The sequence below is a fragment of the Lampris incognitus genome, chromosome 2 (assembly GCF_029633865.1).
Source record: "Lampris incognitus isolate fLamInc1 chromosome 2, fLamInc1.hap2, whole genome shotgun sequence".
In the NCBI taxonomy this organism is placed as follows: domain Eukaryota; kingdom Metazoa; phylum Chordata; class Actinopteri; order Lampriformes; family Lampridae; genus Lampris; species Lampris incognitus.
The window spans coordinates 115,982,151-116,004,883 of record NC_079212.1 but is presented as its reverse complement, the minus strand read 5'-3'; the positions used below and the strand labels follow the sequence as shown (position 1 = coordinate 116,004,883).

Here is a 22,733-nt window from a genome sequence, read left to right as displayed (position 1 = left end):
ACCCCAATATTATGTTTGGGAGTAAAAGTGCCTTTAAATGAGTATATACACCGATGAGCCAAAACATTAAAACCACCTGCCTAATATTGTATAGGTCCCCCTTGTGCCACCAAAACAGCTTTGACTCGTCGAGGCATGGACTCCAAAAGACCTCTGACGGTGTCCTCTGGTGTCTGACACCAAGACGTGGGGGGGGGGGGTCCTCCACTTGTTTTTCCAGCACATGCCATAGACGCTTGATCGGATTGAGATGTGGAGAATTTGGAGGCCAAAGCAACACCTTGAACTCTTTGTCATGTTCCTCAACCCATTCCTGAATAATTTTTGCAATGTGACAGGGTATATTATCCTGCTAAAATAGGCCACTGCCATCAGGGAAAACCTTTGCAATAAAGAGGTGAACTTGGTTTGCATGGATGTTTAGGAAAGGCGGTACGTGTCAAAGTAACATCTACATGAAATTCAGAACCTAAGGTTTCCGAGAAGAACATTGCCCAGAGCATCAGACTCTGCCGGCTTGCCTTCTCCCCATAGTGTATCCTGGTGCCATCTCTTCCCCAGGTAAATGACACACACACACACACCCGGCTGTCCACAAGATGTAAAAGAAAATGTGATTCATCAGACCAGGCCACCTTCTTCCATTGCGCCATGGTCCAGTTCTGATGCTCACGTGCCGTTCTAAGTGCTTTTGATGGTGGACAAGGGTCATCATAGGCACTCTGACTGGTCTGCCACTACGCAGCCCCATACGCAGCAAGCTGTGATGCATTGTGTGTTCCGACGCTTGTCTATCATAGCCAGCATTAACTTTTATGGCAATTTGGGCTGCAGTTGCTCTTCTGTGGGATCGGACCAGACAGGCTAGCCTTTACTCCCCACTCGCATCAATGAGCCTAGGGCGCCCATGGCTCTTGTCGCCGGCTTGACTGTTGTCCATCCTTGGACAACTTTTGGTAGGTACCGACCACCATACACTGGGAACACTCAAGACCTGCCATTTGGGAGATGCTCTGACCCAGTCATCTAGCCATCACAATTTGACCCCTGTCAAAGTCGCTCAAATCCTTACACTTGCCCATTTTTCCTGCTTCCGACACATCAACTTAAAGAATTGACTGTTCACCTGCTGCCTAATATATCCCATCTCTTGAAAGGTGCCACTGTAACGAGATAATCCATGTTATTCACTTACTTGTAGGTGGTTTTAATGTTTTGGCTGATCAGTGTATAAGAGTGTATTTCCTCCTAGATGAACTGAACTATTGGGTTCTTTTAAACTGTATTTAAATAATCACTCAATGGCTCAATCATTTAATTTTAAAATACTGACGTTTTTTTATTTACACCCAATCCTGTAAAGACAGACAAATACAGTTGGGCTGTCAAAGATCTCATAAAATCAAATTCAAATCTACACCCATTACAAATTATCAAAATTCTGATAGATGGGAATCTTAATCATTATTTTGGTGATTAATACATTCAATATAGGCCAGGGGCAGCATCGCGCAAACGGCTCTGCTCTGACCGGCGCAAAGAGGTGCATGTTGATCTAAATATAGAAAAAACAAAACACTTACATAATTTGTCCATGTAATATATTTATTAACAATTCATATATGAATAAAAGATATGGAAGCCCCATGTGATCCTGCATTTGTGAAGGCTAGGAAAATAACTTGATCAAAACTAAAACTGACACACTAGGCTACAGCATATGAATGCGTTAGCAATAATTCATGAGCAACAAATCAAAGAGGATTTTTTTTTTTTTAATAAGAACATGAGGTACAACATTTTCTTTTTTTTTCTTTTTTTCTCTCCAATTGCACCTGTCCAATTACCCCACTCTTCCAAGCTGTCCCAGTCACTGCTCCACCCCCTTTGCCGATCCGGGGAAGGCTGCAGACTACCACATGCTTCCTCCGATATATGTGGAGTCGCCAGTCGCTTCTTTTCACCTGACAGTGAGGAGTTTTGCCAGGGGGACATAGCACATGGGAGGATCATGCTATTCCCCCCAGTTCCCCCTCCTCCCGAACAGGTGCCCAAACCAACCAGAGGAGGCACTGGTGCAGCGACCAGGACACATACCCACATCCGCCTTCCCACCTATTGTGTCTGTAGGGATGCCTGACCAAGCCGGAGGCAACACAGGGATTAAGTTACAACATTTTCTGTAAAACTGCATTATATTTTAAATTATTCAAACTAATCATAATTAATCAAGGGCGATGCATTTTCCTGTTCGAAGCATGATTTAAAATTCAAGCAGTGATTTTTTTTTTTTACTTCAAAGCGGACTCGAATCTTGAAATCAATCTGAAAGCCCAAAAGTCCAGTAGGTGTGTGCGTGTGTGTGTGTGTGTGTGTGTGTGTGTGTGTGTGCGCACATGCGTTTACCTGGTCATAGTTGTCATGGCCATGGAAGAAGGGCTCCTTCCTAAATATCATGCTCGCCAGCATGCAGCCCAGACTCCACATATCCAAACTGTAGTCATACATCTGAAACATAAAACACACAGTTCAGGAGCACCTCTGTACCGAATGGTTACAGTGCATGCCACATGGCCACATGGTCGCCAGTTTGATTCCAGCAGACAACCTTTGTTGCATGTCATACCCCTCTCTCTCCCAAATTTCCTGTCTTGACTCTTCACTGTCACTATCTCTTCACTGTCACTAAAGGCAAAAAATGCTAACTCTTCACTGTCACTAAAGGCAAAAAATGCCCAAAAAACAATCTTAAAAAAACAAACAAAAAACCACACAGTTCATCCAAATTTCTAACAGATCAGATAGCAAAACATATTGGTGGAAGGCAGGCGAACTTAAAAAAAAATTTTTTTTTTCATCTTTGCTCTCTAAAATGAAATCCTATCCACTTGTTTCTTAAGAAGCCAATGGGTGCTGACATGACAGATGACTACTTCTGCTTACCGGTTTTCTGTTTCCGGTTGAGTGCCTCCACCGACCGTGCCACCATGACAGCAATTTCCACAGCTAGCTCAAGGCAACGTTACATTAATTAGATAATTCATAGATTCTTGTTCTTGTTCTTAAAATGCGCTTAAAACGAGCTCGGGTCCAACTTGTGCCGTTGTTGGTTGTCACAACAATTCAAGGAAGTTGAAGATTTTGTCTGAAACGTCTTGCTTCGTTCATAAACAACTTCGACAAAAATATCTGTGTCCTGCGCCCTACGCGTTGCACTCCATGCCAAGGAATGATGGACGCAAAGTAGTAACGCAGAACGATTTGAATACAACAATAGAGAGGAGATATTTGGGTTTATGACTACATTCCACAGAACAGCTGCTGCATGGCTACATGACCTCCCTAACCCGGCAATGCACGAACAGCCGACTGTCTCCACGACTCCACTTTCCTTCAGTATGACCAACGCTGTATGCTTAGCTTGACTGACGCTTTGGCTGGGCTCTACTGCTGCCTTCAGAAATACAAAGTCAATGTGTTTTTTTAACAGGACTTTTCATATTTTGTTACTGTGCAGATAATCATATGCCTCCATGCTTTTGTAACTGTGTAATTCTTCGCCATCAACACCTTCAGAAAACACAAGATAATTAACATATCGATGTAACTAACATCGGGCCACTGTCTCATGTCATCTACGCACTCCATGAGAAGTGACGGGTAAGGCACTGTTACAGTAGTGTCCTCACGACTTTTTGAAACATCTTTAGTGTGTAGCCATCTTCGTTTTTTTGTCCATTTGTACCTCATCCATGACTCAACCCTGGCTTTTGCAGCATCCCTGGTAGCTACGCAAATGTAAACAAGTGTTCAACCGCAAGAGCAAAACTTGCTTCTGCTATGAATCATGGGTAAACTCGCCAAGTCAGGAAAAAGGTAGATACACATTTTTTGAGTTGAAATCATTTTGGTATTTCCCCATTTCCCAAAGGATGGTAAAACTAAGTGCCAATGCCATAGTCATACATTCATCAAAATAACAACAACAAAACAAGACTGCATTACATGGCCGCTTTGAGGGAGAAACTCTGCATGCACACACAAGTTTTTTATTTACTCTTGATCTGAGTTGTGCAAAAAAAAACTTCTTTCCTTTTACATTCATAACTTTTACATTCAGCTTAAAATAGTCTGAATATTAACAATATTTAATGCCCTTTCTACAGCATACTCATGGGAGCATCCCTCCATTTTAGAAACCACAACCTGGATTTCTGTTGCAGCCTTTAAAGTTAGGGTTAACATTTTTAGCAGGACAGTTTAAGATTCAATCCAAAGATGCTGAGACTTATGTTTCACTAATTTTTCTATGGTAACAACAACTTTGCCAACACCCAAGTGCTCTTTGTTCAGATGTTGTCATGTTAGATTCAGATAAGTATCATAAAGTGCAGTGAAAACTCCACAAGTAAAGTGCTATTAGGTATTAATGCTTCTTAACAGCCTCTAAATAACCCATAAAAATATCAGAATACTCAACATGCATGATTGAAATATGTTTACTCCCAAGACCTAATTCGAACTATGGCAATCATATTATCCTGTTGATATGGTCATATTTAATTTAGATCAACTTAATCAACCAACTGATACTGGAAAATTGGTGTGCATGGAGACATCGTCATCAAGCCCTAAAACAGCTAACTAAGCTAAACCGCCTAATGAGCCATCATCCTTCATCAATCATCACCACATATGAATACTGCATACTGAAGACTCTCAATGTCAGCATGACATTTGTTCCCATACCTGGTAATCCACCAGGAGCTCCGGTCCTTTAAAGTAGCGGGAGGCCACCCTGACGTTGTACTCCTGCCCTGGATGGTAAAACTCAGCCAGACCCCAATCAATAAGGCGCAACTGAAAGTATACACAAGAGGCAGTTAGCTTACACAAATAAAAACAAGACATTATATTGGTGCTGAACACCACTGTCCTTATTGTTATTAGCATTCGCTTCATTACTGCACCTGCAAAATGTGAAATAATGAGATCTATAAAGAGAAACACATCAAATGATGCTTAATAAAGAGTTATTATTACGTGGTTTGATGCATATGTGCCCTTTTTTATTAAACTAATTTATTAATCCCTGTGGGGAAATTCTCTCTCTGCATTTAACCCATCCTAGCTGTGTACCTAGGAGCAGTGGGCAGCCGCCGTGCAGCCCCTGGGGACCAACTCCAGTTCGTCTTGTCATGCCTCGGTCAGGGGCACAGACAGGAGTATTAACCCTAACATGCATGTCTTTTTTTGATGGTGGGGGAAACCGGAGCACCTGGAGAAAACCCACTGCAGACACAGGGAGAACATACAAATGCCACACAGAGGACGACTTGGGATGTACCCCAAGGATGGACAACCCCGGTGTTTGAATCCAGAACCTTCTTGCCATGAGGCAAGAGCACTAACCACTGAGCCACCATGCCGCCCATTATGTAATGAGTAGTGATATGTGGGTCAGCTCTGGAGCCACTTCAAACTCACTCGCCCATTAATAGCCCCACCCACAACCCCACTTCTCCATGGATTGTCACCTTGTCACCAATTTGATCAAGTAACGATAACAATCGACAACTCTGTGGTTTCACAAAGTGTGGCAGCCAAAAATCTTGGTGTTAAGTTTCATCCCAGCCTTTCCTTTGATAAGCACATTAAAGAAATCACCAAGACTGCCTTTTTTCACTTACGTAACATAGCTAAAATTCAGTCTTTTCTCTCCATGGCTGATGCAGAGACTCTAATACACGCATTTGTTTCATCCAGACTCGATTACTGTAATGTTCTGTTCTCAGGTCTACCACATTCTAGTACTAAAAGTCTTCAGATGGTTCAGAATGCTGCTGCTAGAATCCTAACTAAAACTAGGAAATTTGACCATATTACACCAATTCTTGCCTCCCTTCATTGGCTTCCTATCCATGTTAGATCAGAATACAAGGTGCTTCTGCTGACTTATAAAATCCTTAATGCGCTTGCCCCACCTTACCCGTCTGCTCTCCTTAAACCTTACATGCCATCTCGAGCTCTTCGTTCCCCAAATACAGGGCTCCTGTGTGTACCCAAAGTTAAAAAGAAGTCAGCTGGTAGCAGGGCCTTTTCCTATCAGGCTCCGTTTTTGTGGAATAACCTGACTGCTGCCATCAGACAATCAGAGTCTGTTGAGTCCTTTAAATCCAAACTTAAAACTCATCCTTTTGCCTTAGCTTACAATTAGTTGCCTTTAAGTTGAGTGCTTCACAACCTGTACTGGATGGCAGGTTGGTTTTCTGTCTCAATGAATTTACCAACCACTGTTCTGCCGACGAGATTACAGAGTATAGATTATGACCAGTTGATGACTTAATTGATTATGACTAATGACTACTGCAAACTGTTCTCTTCTCCAACATGTCTTTTCTCTCTCTCGGAATGATGTCTTCTCCTTTCTCTTTTTCTGTGTTTGAATGGTGTCATGTGAGTCTCCCTTGTGTGCACGCGCAGTCGGTTCTCCTCCGAGGTCTCCGTGGTGATGGTGGTTGCCATTTGGATGCTGCCTGCCCTTCCTCTCCTCTCATAAGTTTTTTTTTTTTAACATGATGATGCTGGTCGCGTGGCTTGGGTCCTGGACTGTTCCGATGGCATCTGGACACTGCTTGGCATCCTGTGCATCATATTCTTCATAAATGTTATGTCCATTATAATTCTGTTATCCTCTTTCAATGTTGTATTACATAAATTGCGTGAACACAACATCCATTGCACGCTGTCCGTCTTGGGAGAGAGATCCCTCCTCTGTTGCTCTCCCTGGGGTTTCTTCCTATTTTTTCTCCCTGTTAAAGGTTTTTTTTTTAGGGAGTTGTTCTTTATGTTCTTTATTTTTATTTTCCGATGAGAGGGTCTAAGGACAGGATGTTGTGTTGCTTTTAAGCCCACTGACGCAAATTTGTAATTTGTGATATTGGGCTATACAAATAAAATTGATTTGATTTGATGGTGGAGAAGCTTGCGTGGTCCTGAGATCCCGAGAGCAATGCTGTCTGGAGCTATGCTCCTGGGTAGGGTCACCCATGGCAGTAAGGTCAAGGGGGAGGTCCCTGACAAAGTGCAATCTAACCAAGACCTCAACAGTGGAACAGGTGCAGGATGATGGCTGACTTTAGGGAAGTATCACAATGGCTGGGAAGGCGGATGAAGGCTGCAGCAGAAATGGGCCCCCAGTCATCTTGAATTCCATGCCACTGGATCCTGGCCCATGGTGGTGGCTGTCTGTGCACCAGTGTTACCACCTTAAACAAAGTCATGCATAGGCGTCCTCAATAAAGGGAATCCACCCTAACATCCCGGATTAGGTTCTATGGTGACCGGCAAGTAGCGACGAGGCAGGATTGTGAGATCTGGAAGTCCATAGTCATAAGCCAGTACATCAGGCAGTGGGTGCTACATTCAGTGACTGGGCTCTTGGAACAAAGTAGAAAGAGCCCTTCAGCAGCTGCACCCACAACTGAGTAGCCCTCTTTAGGATCCACTCTGCTCACACCACCTGGGGAAGGGGCTAAAAAAGATGCCCTAAAAATAGCCTGTCTCAAACCTCCTGACTGGATTACCGCATCCATTGGGATCACCACGTGCGGTCAGAAACACAGAAACATGAACTCTGGAGCCTGGAATGTGCGCACACTGATGGATAGTGCAACCAGTGACAGACCGGAGAGGAGAACCATGATCATTGCTAGGGAACTGAAGAGATGCCGGATTAACATAGCTCCCCTTTCTGAAACTCAATGGGAAGACAAAGGACAACTGAAGGAGAAGGGTGTCTATGCTTCTTCTGGAGAGGAAAAGTTTCTGATGAGCCCAGGATCCATGACGTTGGATTTGCCATCAGGAACCAGATCATCGGCCACCTGTCTGAACTTCCCGTGGGGATCAGTGAGCGTCTCATGACCATCCGTCTGGTGCTTGCCAACAACCAGATAGCAACAGTTGTGAGTGCCTATGCCCCTACTTTATACTCTGAAGAAGAAGTAAAAGAGACCTTCTACACCTGCTTAGATGACACGCTGTCAAGAAACCCCAAGGAGGATAAGATTATTCTCCTAGGAGACATCAACGCCAGGGTTGGCCAAGATCAACACCTCTGGAAGGATACTATAGGAAAGGAAGGCATCAGGAACATCAACTCCAATGGAGTTCTGCTTCTTAACAAATGTGCTCAGTACGACCTCACCATCACTAACATGCCGTTTAGCCAGAAAAACAAATTTAAGGCATATTGGAGACACCCCCGCTCCAAATAGTAGCATCTCCTTGACTATGTCATTGTACGAACCAGGGACCACCATGACGTGAACATCACGAGGGCCATGATTGATGCAGATTACCGCTGGACTGAGCATCGCCTCATCCACTCCATGATGTCCATCAAACTCAAGAGGAAGAGAAGAGTTCAAAAGAAGCAGATCCAGCCAACACTGAACCGTGAAAGCCTGAATGAAACTGCCACCCAGTAGCAACTTCAGGCCTCTCTTGGGGAAACCCTCCAAAAGGAATATCCTGATGACATTGAGAAGCACTGGAGCCTGCTCAAATCCACTAACTCAACACCTACAAAACCACCCTTGGGTACAAGTCCAGAAAACACCAGGACTGGTTTGATGAGAATGACACAGAGATAGAATAGCTCATCTCCAGAAAAAGGAAAGTCTTTCGTGCCTGGCAAAATGATGTAACCTGTTGTTAACCTAGAATAGTGGCTCACTCCGGAGCCAAGGCGGACGTCCAGAGACACGTGAGAGAGCTTGAGAACTCTTGATGGACAGAAAAGGCTCTGGAAATCCAGCAACTGGCAGACTTGGGTGACATCAGAGGCTTTTTCATCGCTACTAAGACCATCTATGGTCTAAGCAACCGCGGCTTAAACACCCTGCGCTCAAAGGCCAGGCAGGAGTTGGTGAAGGACGAGTCCATTAACACCCAATGGAAGGAGTACTTCCAAGAACTCAACTGCAACAGCACAGCTGAACCAGACATTGCCAACCACATTCCCCAGAGTCCCATCAGAGAAGACATTGGGGAACCTCCCACCATGACAGAGGTTCAAGATGCCATCAGGAGCCTTAACAACAAGGCACCCGGTCCAGATAGGATCCCAGCTGAGATCTTAAAGGAAGGTGGACCAGGGCTCCTGGACCACATCCACATCCTTCTCCTCAAGGTCTGGAAAAAGAAGAACTTCCCTCAGAGCTCAGGGATGCTCTAATAGTGGCCATATTCAACAAAGGGGACATGGCAGAATGTGGAAACTACAGGGACATCTCACTTCTGTCAACATCAGGCAAAGGCCCTGCCCGCATCCTCGCAAATCGACTGCTACCACTGGCTGAAGAAGTATTCCCAGAATCTCAGTGTGGCTTCCGCCCACCCAGAGGTACAGCAGACATATTTACAGCCCGCCAACTCAAGGAAAAATGCCTCAAAAAAAGGCAGCCTTTGTACACTGCTTTCATAGACGTGATAACGGCCTTTGGCTCAGTAGACCGCCAGACTCTTTGGAGCATACTATCAAGATAATGTTGCCCTGATAAATACATCTTATACATGACACAATGTCAGTCACAGTGCTCTGCAACAGCAGCTCTGAGTCAGAGTCCTTCACTGTGGAATCAAGGGTTAAACAGGGATGCATCATTGCACCCACCCTGTTTGCCATATTTATTGTTGCTATACTCCACCTCATTGGTGAAGAGCTGCCATGGGGGATCCCAATCCTATACAGAACTGATGGCAGGCTCTTCAACCTTAATAGGTTCAAGGCCAAGAGCAAAGTCTGCAACACCACCATCATGGAGCTTCAGTATGCAGACGACAACGCCATCGCAGCACACTCTGCAGAAGACCTCCAGGACATTCTGAATGCATTTGCCAAGGCATACAGGGCCCTTGGTCTAGCATTAATCATCAAGAAGACCCAGGTCCTACATCACCCTCCACCCAACCAGCCATCTACCCAGCCCAACATAAAAGTGGTCATCAAAATTTTTGAAAATGTTGATCACTTCCCCTACCTCGGCAGCCTTCTCTCCTCAAAAGCTGACATCAACTCTGAGGTCAACCATCGCCTGAGTTGTGCCAATGGCACTTACACCAGACTCAGGAAAAAAGTCTGAAGACCGAGACCTAAAGGTCCAAACAAAACTCCTGATCTACAGAGTTGTTCTCCCCATCCTGCTGTATGATGCAGAGTCATGGACCACCTAGAGCAGGCACCTGAGAGCCTTGGAACAATACCACCAAAGATCGTTAAGAAAGATCCTGAGGATCAGCTGGAAGGGCAGACGCAACAACATCAGCATTCTCGAAGAAGCAAACATGACTAGCATCACCACCACAATAATGCAACACCGATGGACAGGCCATGTCATCCGCATGTCCAACACACGTTTCCCCAAACAGATCCTGTACTCCCAGCTGAGAAGGTCAGCGAGTTCCCAGCAGGCAAAAGAAACGTTTCAAGAACAATATCAACACTGGTCTGAAGAAATTCAACATGACATTGAGCAACTGGGAACACATTGCACTGGACAGGTGCTCCTGGAATAAATCCATGCAGGAAGGAGCTGTAAGTCATGAAATGGAACTCCACTGTGCCGCAGAGAAAAAGCAGCACCACAAGGAGAGAGAAAAAAAGGCTCACCCACAATCACCACCACCACTTTCCCCTGTCCACACTGCACCAAAGTATGTGGACCGCGGATCGGCCTCTACAGCCATCTGAAGACCCACAAGTAGACAACCCAATGGAGAGGACAGTCATACTCGCTTCGAGTGACCGCCAATGATGATGACGCGCAAGTGCCATGGTGTAATGAGTAGTGACATGTGGCTCAGCTCTGGAGCCACTTCAAACTCACTCACCATTAATAGCCTCACCCACAACCCAGCCCACGGTTGGACAATGGACATCAGTGGATCTGCTACCCACTATTTAAATTTTTTTTTAAAAAGGCTTTTTTTTTTTAAATAGCTCAATCTTCAGCTCAATCAGCTCAATGCATTTCCATTTCTTGTGTATCCAACCAGTCCCACTCATGTCCATCAAAGCTGTCGGGCTTGATCAAGGAAGAGAACATGGGTCCATACTTCTGAAAGTCTTGAAATCATGTTGTGAACTCCGACTCAAGCTCGTGCATGTATTCGCCTAGTTCAGCGGTACTGCTGCTGATGTTGTGCTGTGAGGACAGCTCCCTTATGTGTCTGAAATAGCAGAAAGTGGAGGTAGCAACATCGCTTGAAAAGAGCACTGGCTTGCCGACAAAAGCCGTCCATGTTTCAAACATGTCGAAAACAGTTTGCCCTGCACCTTGCAGTCGGAGATTGAGCTCGTTGAGGTGTCCCGTAATATCCGTGAGAAACATAAGTTTCACAACTCACTTCTCGTCCTCTAGTTCAGGGTAGTCTTGGCCTTTTTCAGCCAGGAAGGCCTTGATAGCATGAAAGCAGCCAACAAACCGCACCAAAACCTTTCCGCAGCTTAGCCACCTAACCGCTGCGTGGAGAGGGATATCTTTGCAAGCGCAGTCCATTTCCTCGAGCAGGGACTGGAACTGTCGGCGTGTCAGCACAGATCTCTTAACTATGAACTTAACAACCTTTACCACCGTAACCATAACCTCAGTAAGAGATCTGATTTTGACATCTTTGCACAGAGGTTTTCTTGGTGAATTACACAGTGGAGTTTCACGATGGGGTGACCAACTTCTTCCTCGATTAATCTGACAGCTCCCCTCTGTTTCCCAACCATGGCAGGAGCGCCATCTGTTGTCACTCCAAAGATCTGTCAATTCCTCGCTTCTCAGAATGTTCCATAAACACCTTGGCTATGTCCTCACCTTTTGTTGTGTCAGACATTGGCTTTAAGCAGCAGAGCGCCTCTCTTACAGCCGAATCATCACAATATCTTGCCATGACTGCCAAACGTGGCATGTCATTTACGTCGGTGCTCTCGTCAAGGGCTATGCTAAACACTACCGCGTCTTTCAGCCCACCCGTTTGCTGCTCATTGACATTACGTGCCATCTCCTTGATGTGTCGCTCTAAGGTTCTAGCTGACATGGGAATATCCCGTATTCTTGCCTTGATTGCTTCTTTGTTTGGTACGCCGTCAAACAGAACATCTGAAGTACACAGAAAAGCCTCCTTGATATAATCACCATCAGTGAACGGCTTTCTGTGTTTAGCGATGCAGTGAGCGATGCGATAGTTCGCGTTGGTCACATGGTTTTTAGCTGTTCCAGCGGCCAAGAGTTTGAGGTGGTTAGCTTGCTTTCCATAACTGGCCATTGCATGTCTGATGGATTCTGCCTTGTCTGCCCGAACTTTGAAAGTTTTCTCGTGCTTTGTCTCGAAATGGCATTTAACACTTGACATTCAGCAAACTATGCTTTCAAAACAAAAAGCACACACAGCACAGTCCTTCTGAGGAACAAAACCATACTCCTCTGTCCATGAGGGATGGAAAGGCCGAACGTCTCCTTTAGCTTTCTTAGCTAGCGGGGCTGCCATAGTGCCATTACCGTTCTTGAACCGCTGGACTGCACTATGAGTGGAAGGCGAATTTTCGAAACGTAGGATGGCAGGGGAAGGTTTATTAATATTCATGAGAGCTACCTGAGCGCTACCTGATTGGCCGCTGAAACGTGGCCACTCTGATGTTCGAGCAGGAGACATCAGGCCGTGAGCGAAAGACCGTGACGTCAATCAAACTGACAGGCCACGCAGCCAATACAGCTGCAAGGGCACTTAAACATTTCTTAAAAAAAAAAAATCACTCTCTTGCCTGCGTGCCAATGATTATGCTGCCACGTGCCAATGGTGGCACACGTGCCATAGGTTGCCAACCCTGGCTATAGAGACTACCCCTTTGATGAAAAGGATTGTCTAAGCTTGGAGAAATGCTGATGAAAATGGCCCGTTTGTCATTTGTTCCTCTACATTGTGTGTGCAGTTGTATGTGTGTGTGAAGTGCAAAATGGAACTGAAATAAAACAAGTGCGTCTGATTAGGGCATCTGATGCAAGTTGACTAACTTGCATCGGATGCCCTAACAGATGCACCGATTCATTTCAGTTCCATTTTGAACTTGCATCACCTGATACAAGTTGTCTAACTTGCATCAGATGCCCTGATCAGATGCGCTGATTCATATCAGTTCCAGTTTTCACGGTGCACACAACTGCACACACAATTTAGAGAAACAAATGACAAACAGGCCATTTTCCCCAACATTTCCCCAAGCTTGGATAATCCTTGTTTTCATTGTAGGGTTAGTCTCTGTAGCCTCATAACCAATCAAATGAGCATATCTTAACTGTTCAATCTATAACACATGCCAGTAAGCCTAGAAAGGTATTCTGTTTCAACAATATGCTTAAATACTAAGCAAATATCTGATTTGGTAGCCTAAGCCTATGGTATAATCTATTCTTTATTTAAGCCTACAAAATGAGCTAAGTTTGTGAGCGGGGGTGGGGGGGAATGCTAATAAATTAAAGAAAATATCTAATCTGGTAGCTGAAGCCCATGGTTTAATCTACCATTTATCTACATGTACAAAATGGGCTAAATTTGTGAGCAGGGGGGAAAAAAGTCATTCTTATTGATTGCAAGGTTAGGCTGAAACCCTAAACATGTTGCGGAACTGTGATATATTGGGTAATTGAAACAGCCGAGAGAATGGAAACGGCATCTCAGCTGACATGTGATGTACATGTGCAGGCTGCTTAGGCAGGCCTAGACAGGTCAAGATAAACTATCCAAATGAAAACAGTTTTGGTGGCTTAAGGGTAATAATTGCAAATTTATTTATATTGATAATCTAAAAATACATGTTTTTACTTTGCATAAACCTAACCCGCTCATAACCCACCTGAACTTCACTATGAAGATTTTTTTTTTTTACTTGCACTCACAGGTGTTACAGGCCCCGCAATCATAGTCAACATGCACATCACTAGCAATGTAAATATCCTCTTGTCTGAGCACTTGCTACCCAGAGATTATGAATGGGACTTAAGTATTTGTAGACACTCACCTTTCGGTGTTCATGATCAATCATCACATTGTGTGGCTTCACATCCCTATGCATGATTCCCATGCTGTGGCAGTAATCAAGGGCCTACAGACAAGAGCCAAAATGTGGACAAAAATCAAAGCGATGCATGGAAATATGTATATTAAGTACCTCATAAGGTACAAGAACAGATTTCCGAAAGAAAAATGCTCCTGCTGGTGTATTACAAACAACAGCTAATATATACTTGTCCCAAATTATGAATGCTTTTGTATTCGCTCATTTTAATGGCTTCTGTTCAGTAAAATTTTCCTAGGGAATATGACACGCTGCACAGCATTTCATGTCTTCACTATAGCATCCAGGAAGAATAACATGGGTACCCACAAGTTTGAAGAAGCAAATGTGTTGTGGCCAACAAGCACATGTGGCAGACTGAGCTTGCAGAAGACCTTTACAGTGTTCCCCACAACTGCTTGTAGCTGAGGCACAGCGCTTCCACTGAATTCCACAGTTGCCTACACTAATGTCAGAAAAAATATGTGTTTTCTTATTCAATAAAACATCAAGGCCTCAAAAAAATAAAAACAGGCTGATGCTCACAGCTCATGCCATGTTTGATGTGTGAAGGCTGTTGTTTAGACCTAGTTAAATGATCTCAAAAAGATGAAATGGTGAGCTTCAAGCCTGTCAAGATTCAATACAGAAAACATGATCATGATTTGATTGTTACACCTATACAGCCAATACTCTTGACAATTCTGATGCTAGCTTAAGTCAGGGAGAAAACGAGCATGTGTTTGGGATGGATAAAAAAAAATTAAAAGCATTTTCAAGAGGCAAAGTCTGTCACAATTTTCAGCAAGGGAAGTGGAACAAACTGCTGAATGTGATGGCTGAGACACATCAAAAGGTCATTATCACACAATCTTGTCAGCTGGAATCCCGAATGAATATTGTGAACAGCTATATAACACAGAACACACCAGTTAATGGAGAATGTGGCGCATCAGAGAAGGATGCGTTTGTTGCTGCATCCCAAACAGTCACATTTCGCGGTTGTCAAACTGAAGCCGGGAACACACTAGGACTTTTTAAGTACTTACTGGCATGGAAAAGACTCGGCATGACACGACTGACTTTTGCAGATTACAACTGTAGATTCTAGTCATAAACACCAAACATATTTCAGATCATCATGACAGCTCTGACTGGCCCGAGGCTCCATCAGGAGGTGATCTATCTGAATTCTAAACGAGCAAATACGACAAGATGATGTGTACCAGGGATAGAAATTAGCACCCGCTACACGCCAAATGCGGGTGGATTTGCGTATTGGCGGGTGAATTTGCTCAACCTACCAGCCACGTTGGCGGGTAAAGAAAAGTAGCAATTTGTGACATACTGAATCACGAAGCTGCCTTATTTTCCCCCCTATGAACCGCCCTACTCTGCCTCTGATTGGCTAGTACTTGTTGCCATCGTTGGTTAGCCAATCAGAGGCAGAGTATAGGGAAGCTTGTCTTGCGAGTCTGCTAATTCACACAGACACTTTCAAGGACATCTCCAGAAAACACAATGTGGCGTTACATCGCAGGGGTTAAGAGGTCTGCAGAGAAAACATCCCAGCAGGAGACAGGTTAAAGAGGCGAAGACGAAACGAAATTTTTTTTTAATGAGAAGTGGAGAATAACTGACAACGGAGACAAAGAGTCCCGTGATTGGTTAGTTTACTAGGAGACAAGCCAGACAATGTTCTGTTCGGTATGTCGTCAACACGCTTCGGATGCCAACAAGAAAGCTAACAGTTTCATTATTGGGACTAAAAACCTAAAATTGGAAGCCATAAAAGACCATGAATCATCCAAATGCCACATCCATGTAATAAAGATAGTACAGGGAAAATTGACCCCACAGGATACCGCTGCCATGAACTCGTCCCAGTTGAAGAAGATGAGCCTACTGTTTAGAAATGCCCACGCAATCGCGAAAAAAGGAAGGCCATCTACAGATTACGTGTGGCAATGCAAGTAAATCATAATTTTTTAAAAATCTATTCACTAACGTTAGATTAAGCGTTGAAGTAAGGTCAGAATATAGCTGTCTTGTAATGTCATTAGCTAGCTAACGTTACGTGTAGTTAGCAAATAAATCGTCATTTACTAACGTTAGATTAAGTGTTGAATTAAGGTCAGAATATAGCTGTCATGTAATGTCATTAGCTAGCTAACGTTACATGACATGTAGTTGGCAAGTAAATCGTCATTTACTAACGTTAGATTAAGTGTTGAATTAAGACCCATACTGACACAATTCCTTCTACTTGTTACAGTCTTGGTTTATGTAATAATAAAGGGAATTTTGGTGGCACTGATACACTGGTTATTTTTTGACAAATATGTTAAATGTTTTAAAGGTAGTGTACACAATTTTGAAAACCAAAGAAGAGTAAACTAGATTTTGAAAATAGTATTTTAAGAGTTTAAATATTTAAAATAGCCTATTGCTTGAATATTGTAGATCTTGTTTTATTATTTTTCACATGCAGTTACACACTGCCGGTTAAAACAAGAAAGTGGCTGGTATATTTTGGAATCCACCAGCCACAGTGGCAGGTGGACAAAAAAGTTAATTTCCACCCCTGATGTGTACCAATTGTCCTTGGTGACCTGCCCTATTTTACGAAGACCAGTGCAGACCGTCCAGGATATTAAAAAAAATAAAATAAAATCACTTGTCATGGCTAATTTGGGGTTACTATCAGTTTTCAAATCCATCTAGGGTATTCTGGCCTTTACAGGACAGTGTAAATAAATTAAAACATGTCGGCCAAAAATTAGTTAAAGGCAAATTCATATTCCTCAAGTGATTATATCAGTGTCGGGCCATAGTGTTGAAAGTGATCAACCTACAGTAGCCACTGTAGTAGGTATTAATTAAAAAAAAAAAATCCTGTCCGTTTACCACACAGATGTAAATTCTTAACATTTTGTATTACAGGCCCATCACAAACAAGGAGTGTTGTTCACAGACAGGTTTTATAAGCTGAGGCAGAGGGTAAAGGGAGGAGTGCCTCAGAGAGCCTTTGTAGAGGTGGCCTGCACTAATTATAGACGAGATAACCTCAATAATCACATAAAAACCAAGTCTCACAAAGCTTTTCAAATCCAAAAGCAAGCACTATTTTATTTATAAGACTGATCTTTTTGGACCAGGCCTTTTTCTTTGGTGAAATGAGAAGTGGAAATAGTCTCCAAATAATTTAATCAGTTTTATTAATCAATTGCATCATATTTTAGACATTAAGACAGTTATTAAACTGTATCTTGAATATCAAGACAGTAAACATATTCAACAAATGGGCATTGTGTAGTCATGTTTCACATTATCAGATTGGCCAGGGCTATACTGCATGCCATTCCACTGCTTGTCACATTGTCCTTCATCACACCTCGCCCTCCTCCCTCCACTGGAGGCACTTAGCCCCTTGACTAACCATGTTCCTGTGAGAAACCTTGCTTTACCAACAAATGCTACAACATCACTAGCCAAAATTCAGGTTCAACCATGTTTTTTTGTTCAGCAGTATAAAAGGTGCTGACAAAACACTGGCAAATGTTGAATTTTCAATGGATCTGGATTTGGAATGGTCAAAGACCAATGCAATTACCAGTTTTACCAAAGGTGTCAGTTAAGCCAAAACAATTTTCAGGATTTCAGCTTTAAGAAAAAAACAAAACACAAAAACATGTCTTTTTAGATCAGAGTAAGTAAACACACTGCTTCAGAAATTACCAAAGAAGTTTTATGGAATTTAGATCTGGTGATTTGGTCATCATGAAAGATATTTAGCAATAGTCTTTAGCAAGTTCTTCGTATTAACCAGTAAACCTGCATTGTAATCTAGCGATTATTCATTTGGGTTGCACTGTTTACACATAAGAAATGTATAGCTAGTAAAGGCTTGGTTATGTGCAAGTCTGTTACTAGGCAAACATCACAGCAGCCAGCCAATCAAAAACTATTCACACATATAAATATATGGAACTGCACACCTGCTTCACAAGCCGATGTTTGACAAAGATGTGTAAATTATCAAATAAATATATAAATATATTTTTGGCTTGTGAAATATTTTCCATGTTTGACAAAAGTGGTTTGAGCAGCATCAGAAGTCCCTGGTTGCAAAGGGCAAAAGCTCACTATGCCCTATAGGTAGAGCCCTGAATAACTCACCTTAAGGATTTCATACATGTAGAATCGGATGTCATAGTCAGTCAGGGTCTGGTACAATTGCTGGAGATGGCGAAAAATGATGCAATGAAAGACATCGCATTTTCACTGAGCAGTCATATGAACATTTTATAATGAACAGATAGTACCACCAGCTTTGAGTTGCAGGGCTCTGCCAGTGACTGAGGCAAGATAGATTGAAAGTAGCTGTTTCAATCAAGCTATTTCTATTACTTTTTTTAAGTTGTAAATAATAAAACCAGCATGGAAATGCTAAATTGCAAACAAAAAATAATATTTACAAAACATTCTTACACTTACTTGTCAAGAGATAGGAGCAATGCAAACTGAATCATTCGAATAAATGATGACATGGGGACAAATTCAAGTGTTTCTGCTGTCACCCTAGAAAACTTCTCAAATGGCATGTGGTTCTTGTATGCCCCACTTTTTTTTCCTCTTGAATGTTTTGACTGTTGATTCTTGTTCTCCATATGCATAAGGAGATTTATTTTTTTATTTTTTTTGCCGATGGCTGCTCACCTGATATGCATTTCATTTTCTACATATCAGAATGGCAGTGGACTTTCATATTCTTCTATCACATACATACACATATCCAGGAAAACAATGGGTACATCAAGGAGGATTAAAAAAAATCTAATTTGATACATCAAAAATCATTCGTGCTCTACACATAAAAAGTCAAAACAAGCACTTGTATCCTACCTTGAAGTCTGTGTTGTTAACATGTTCAAAGACCAAGGCAGGTGTTCGGGACTGAAATAGAGAAGTTTTTATAATTAAAAGTGTATGGTCTCAATGTCACCAATTCATACTTACCATTAGGTCTGACAAAAATTATCATTTTCACTGAAACAGCCATACAGCTAATATACCAATGAAATGGACTACCTTACTCTAAGGGGAGCTTACTATCTAACATAAGATAAGCACAGTTAAATAGGGTTAGCTATTGGTATTGGAAGCATAGCTAGCTAGGTACTTACAGACACATATTTCCAAAGCCCAAGTGAAACCGCTAAGCTTGCACAGGTAGTGAGCTCACCATGCTATTGGTACAGTAACGTTATTTCAGAATATCAAAACTGTCAAGGGATGTTGAATGCAATTATATTCATATGAGTTATCAGTAACACAAAATATGTCCTTGAAATATGCTGTCTGCAACAATACTACAATCAAGTTTCAATAGTAATGTACAGGTGATGCGGAAGTAATGGCCGCATTATCAAGCTTCACGTCAATGACCTCTTACTTACAACAGGGTCTTTCACAATGTCAATGAGGGATATAATGTTGGGACCCCCACGAAGATTCTCCAAAATCTTGATCTCACGCTTGATTTTCTTTTTCTTCACCGGCTAAAGACAGTAATAACAAAAATGTCTTTTCAGATGAAACAAAGGTGAAATTCTCAACTCAAATTCTCAACATATTCAAGGCACATTCTCAATACATTAACGGCTTTAATGAAGACAGTTTGTCACTATGTCGATCACTTACTTTAAGGATCTTCACCACCACCTTTTCATTGTTGGTAATGTTAATTGCCTCAAAGACTTCACTGTATTTGCCACGCCCTAGTTTCCTTACCAGCTGGAAGTCATCTTGATTTCTTTAGATAAAACAAACAAGTGTCAGTTTGGAATTAAGAGTTGGTAAATAGCTTACTCTGAGCAATGTGTGGGTATCGTTATATATATGTACCCCCATTCAACCACATGGGACTCATAGTCCCAATACTCCCTTGGCCGGTGTGTGTTGACCTCTGGATACACGCGGGCCCGGCTTGGCACTGGTCCTGACATGTCCGACAGCTTGGCAGAGGCGGTGGGGTCTGCTTACTGCCGCAAAGGATGGTTAAAGGATGGGAAGGGAAGGAGGAAGAAGAGGAAAAGCAGGGGGAAAGGGGCTTTGTTCCTAACAGGGCAAGGGGTATGGGGGGCTTTGGTTGAGGGTGGGGGAATCCACCAGGGGCGCCTTTGAACAGCTGAAACAGAAGTGAAGGAAACAAATGTGTTTTTTAAGTAGGCTAAATAAACATTTGACAGCATCATGTTCAAAAAAATGTGCTCACTATACATCAGTACATCACTACACATTTTAGAACACAAAAATGCCACCACCTCGGTTTACAGATGGGGTGAGCAATTAACATTTCGTCCACCTGCGACAATGGCAGCAAAAATTTGGATGCTTTCCTTTCAACTTTTCTATTGTACCTAAGAATTTTTACATCAACAAACAAGCCCAAAGCAGTGACTAGTTAGTTACGTAAATGGCTGGTAGTGAAGCCAATCTTTTCAGCACCAGCAAAATAGTAACCAACAATTAAATGGCAGTGGGGGTTTATTTTCCTCTTTTTTATTAACATCAACAGTACCTAAAGCTTCAAACCACTGTTACATTATTTGCCAAAATTACTTGTTTTTCTTATCACATGACCAAATATTGCAAAGGCTGACAAAATCCCTGAAGTAACTGAGCTCTAAAGTGCAGAGCACAATGGAAACATATGCATTACCCATGCAGTCCTTCAATGGGTCAGAAATACATATGGATGATCTGTACCACATTATCCTATATTTGTGTGTTTAGGGTAAAGAAATTATGTGTGGTGAGATTGTGTTACACTTGAAAGCAGGTAGGGGACATGTTCCAAAAGTGGAGCTCTGACATAGTTTCTGAATAAATGGGGGCGGGGGGGGGGGCATTGATTTCCACTGAACAAACATCCTGGCTTCAGCAAAAATATAACAAAACGCTGCCCAGCACATTCACCCATATCAAAAGCTGATCCTACTAAAGCAAAGTCTATATGGTAGGTAGTAAAATAGCAAGGGAATTACTACATGAGGGGGGAACTACAGTGTGCCTAGGGTGTTCTACATAAAGCATTCTCATGCCCAGGTTTGCCTAACAGATGCATTCAATGCAGTAGCTGTATGTGAAATGCTGTACATTGAGGCAATGATAAAGCATAATGTCTGCCATGGTAATTGGCTGGTAAAGCATCATAGTCAGGCCTTTCCAAATCCAAAGGCTGTAAAACGGTATAAAAATACACCAAGCTTGGAAATCCCATTGGCTAGCTAAGGTAAGAAAGCACGCAACCATCTCTGCCCCGTCACCATCTGATTTAACCAATAATTGAAGTTTGAGACGATAGTCACTGGCTTTAGCTAGAAGCTAAGGTTGCAATATCTTAACCGGAACGCCGGTTAAAATATTCGCCTGCCATGAGGATGCAGGCGACCATGAAGCAATTTGTAATGCCTCTAACAAGTGCTCAACCAATCTGACCTGGGTCAACAAATTTAACGTTAACCAATGGGTTGACGACGACTGTTAACTGACCAAGTTTTATTAGCTAAAATACGCAAAATGTAGCTAACGTCATAAAAAGCGTCACTTGTCAGGCTTATAGGCGGCGGCAGCTTGATCCCTCCGGGTCGAACAATTATGTTATATCCCAATTAACGCAGTTTACGCAACACCATGAATATAGATATAGGTTAACGTAGCTAGCTACTTTAAGCTGTCTTTGGTATCTTCCTTTTGACAAGTGTCATTAAAAACTAGCGACCGAATATAGCTAATGTTCTTACTAGTAGATACACAGGCAAATTGTAAACGACTAACAACAATGTAACCGGTTTACTTTCGCAATTATCTGACTAGGGTTACAGCCTGCAAGCTAACGCCACCGGGTTCCTAGCTTGCTGTGCTGGAACAGCTAGCTAAACTGGCCAATGTTAGCCGCCACAAGCTAAGTTTGGATAGCTCGTTAGCTCCCGCTGGGTTACAGGGGCCGGCTAATCCAGAGGCAGGTCATGTTGGTTATATGTAAAAAGTGATCGCATGGAAGTGAATATCTACCTCCTTGACCAAGTCAACAAGCGAGATCCAGGCGGAGAAGCTGAGTTTTGTCAAGCTAACGACCCGCCTCTCCCTCCAACGCCAGTGCTGCCACTTGTGTGTGAATCCTGCTGTATCAGAGACAATATGGCTGACTACCGCCACCTACGTCTCAGCCGGGACCGGGACAGATGCGGCGGAAACCATCCACAAGGGTTATTAAAGAAATACAGTCAGGTAACACGGAAATGCAGCTTCACACATATGAAATTCAAGATAAATTGACATGGGGGACTGTGTTGTTTTTCTGACTCTCCAAAAGGGGTCGTTCCCTTAATGCAGTTTATCCACACACACTACTTTCAGCAGCCTAACTAATGAAATCCCGGATTGTTACAGTCTACTAATGAGATTGAGTGAGATTGAGTTTAACCCTTTGGCTTTTTATATCAGAAAATCTGTTACCTTTAGCCATATACTACTTCAGGTAGCATAGCTGATGAACACCCTGATTGATACATAATCTACCAATGATAACAATATTGACTTTAACACTGATTTATATTTG

At 42.7% G+C, this 22,733-nt stretch overlaps 1 protein-coding gene across 6 annotated transcripts in view; it reads right to left on the bottom strand.

The window, feature by feature from the left end:
• LOC130134288 (casein kinase II subunit alpha) overlaps positions 1 to 22,321 on the bottom strand; it is a 53,973-nt gene extending 31,652 nt beyond the window's left edge. For 5 of the 6 annotated variants that reach the window (XR_008814229.1, XM_056302200.1, XM_056302201.1 and 2 more), the window contains exons 1-9: positions 22,187 to 22,321; positions 20,015 to 20,297; positions 19,811 to 19,922; positions 19,567 to 19,668; positions 19,013 to 19,063; positions 18,287 to 18,346; positions 14,072 to 14,155; positions 4,750 to 4,860; positions 2,407 to 2,508 (exon numbers count right to left, since the gene is read on the bottom strand). Coding sequence is in view for 5 of the 6 variants with exons in the window: in XM_056302200.1 (XP_056158175.1) it covers positions 2,407 to 2,508; positions 4,750 to 4,860; positions 14,072 to 14,155; positions 18,287 to 18,346; positions 19,013 to 19,063; positions 19,567 to 19,668; positions 19,811 to 19,922; positions 20,015 to 20,115 (723 nt within the window). In the remaining variant the exon portion in view is untranslated. Of the gene's footprint in view, positions 1 to 2,406; positions 2,509 to 4,749; positions 4,861 to 14,071; positions 14,156 to 14,437; positions 14,574 to 18,286; positions 18,347 to 19,012; positions 19,064 to 19,566; positions 19,669 to 19,810; positions 19,923 to 20,014; positions 20,298 to 22,186 lie in introns of those variants that run through there. The other variant, XM_056302199.1, reaches the window with a different exon arrangement.
• Positions 22,322 to 22,733: the final 412 nt, after the last annotated feature.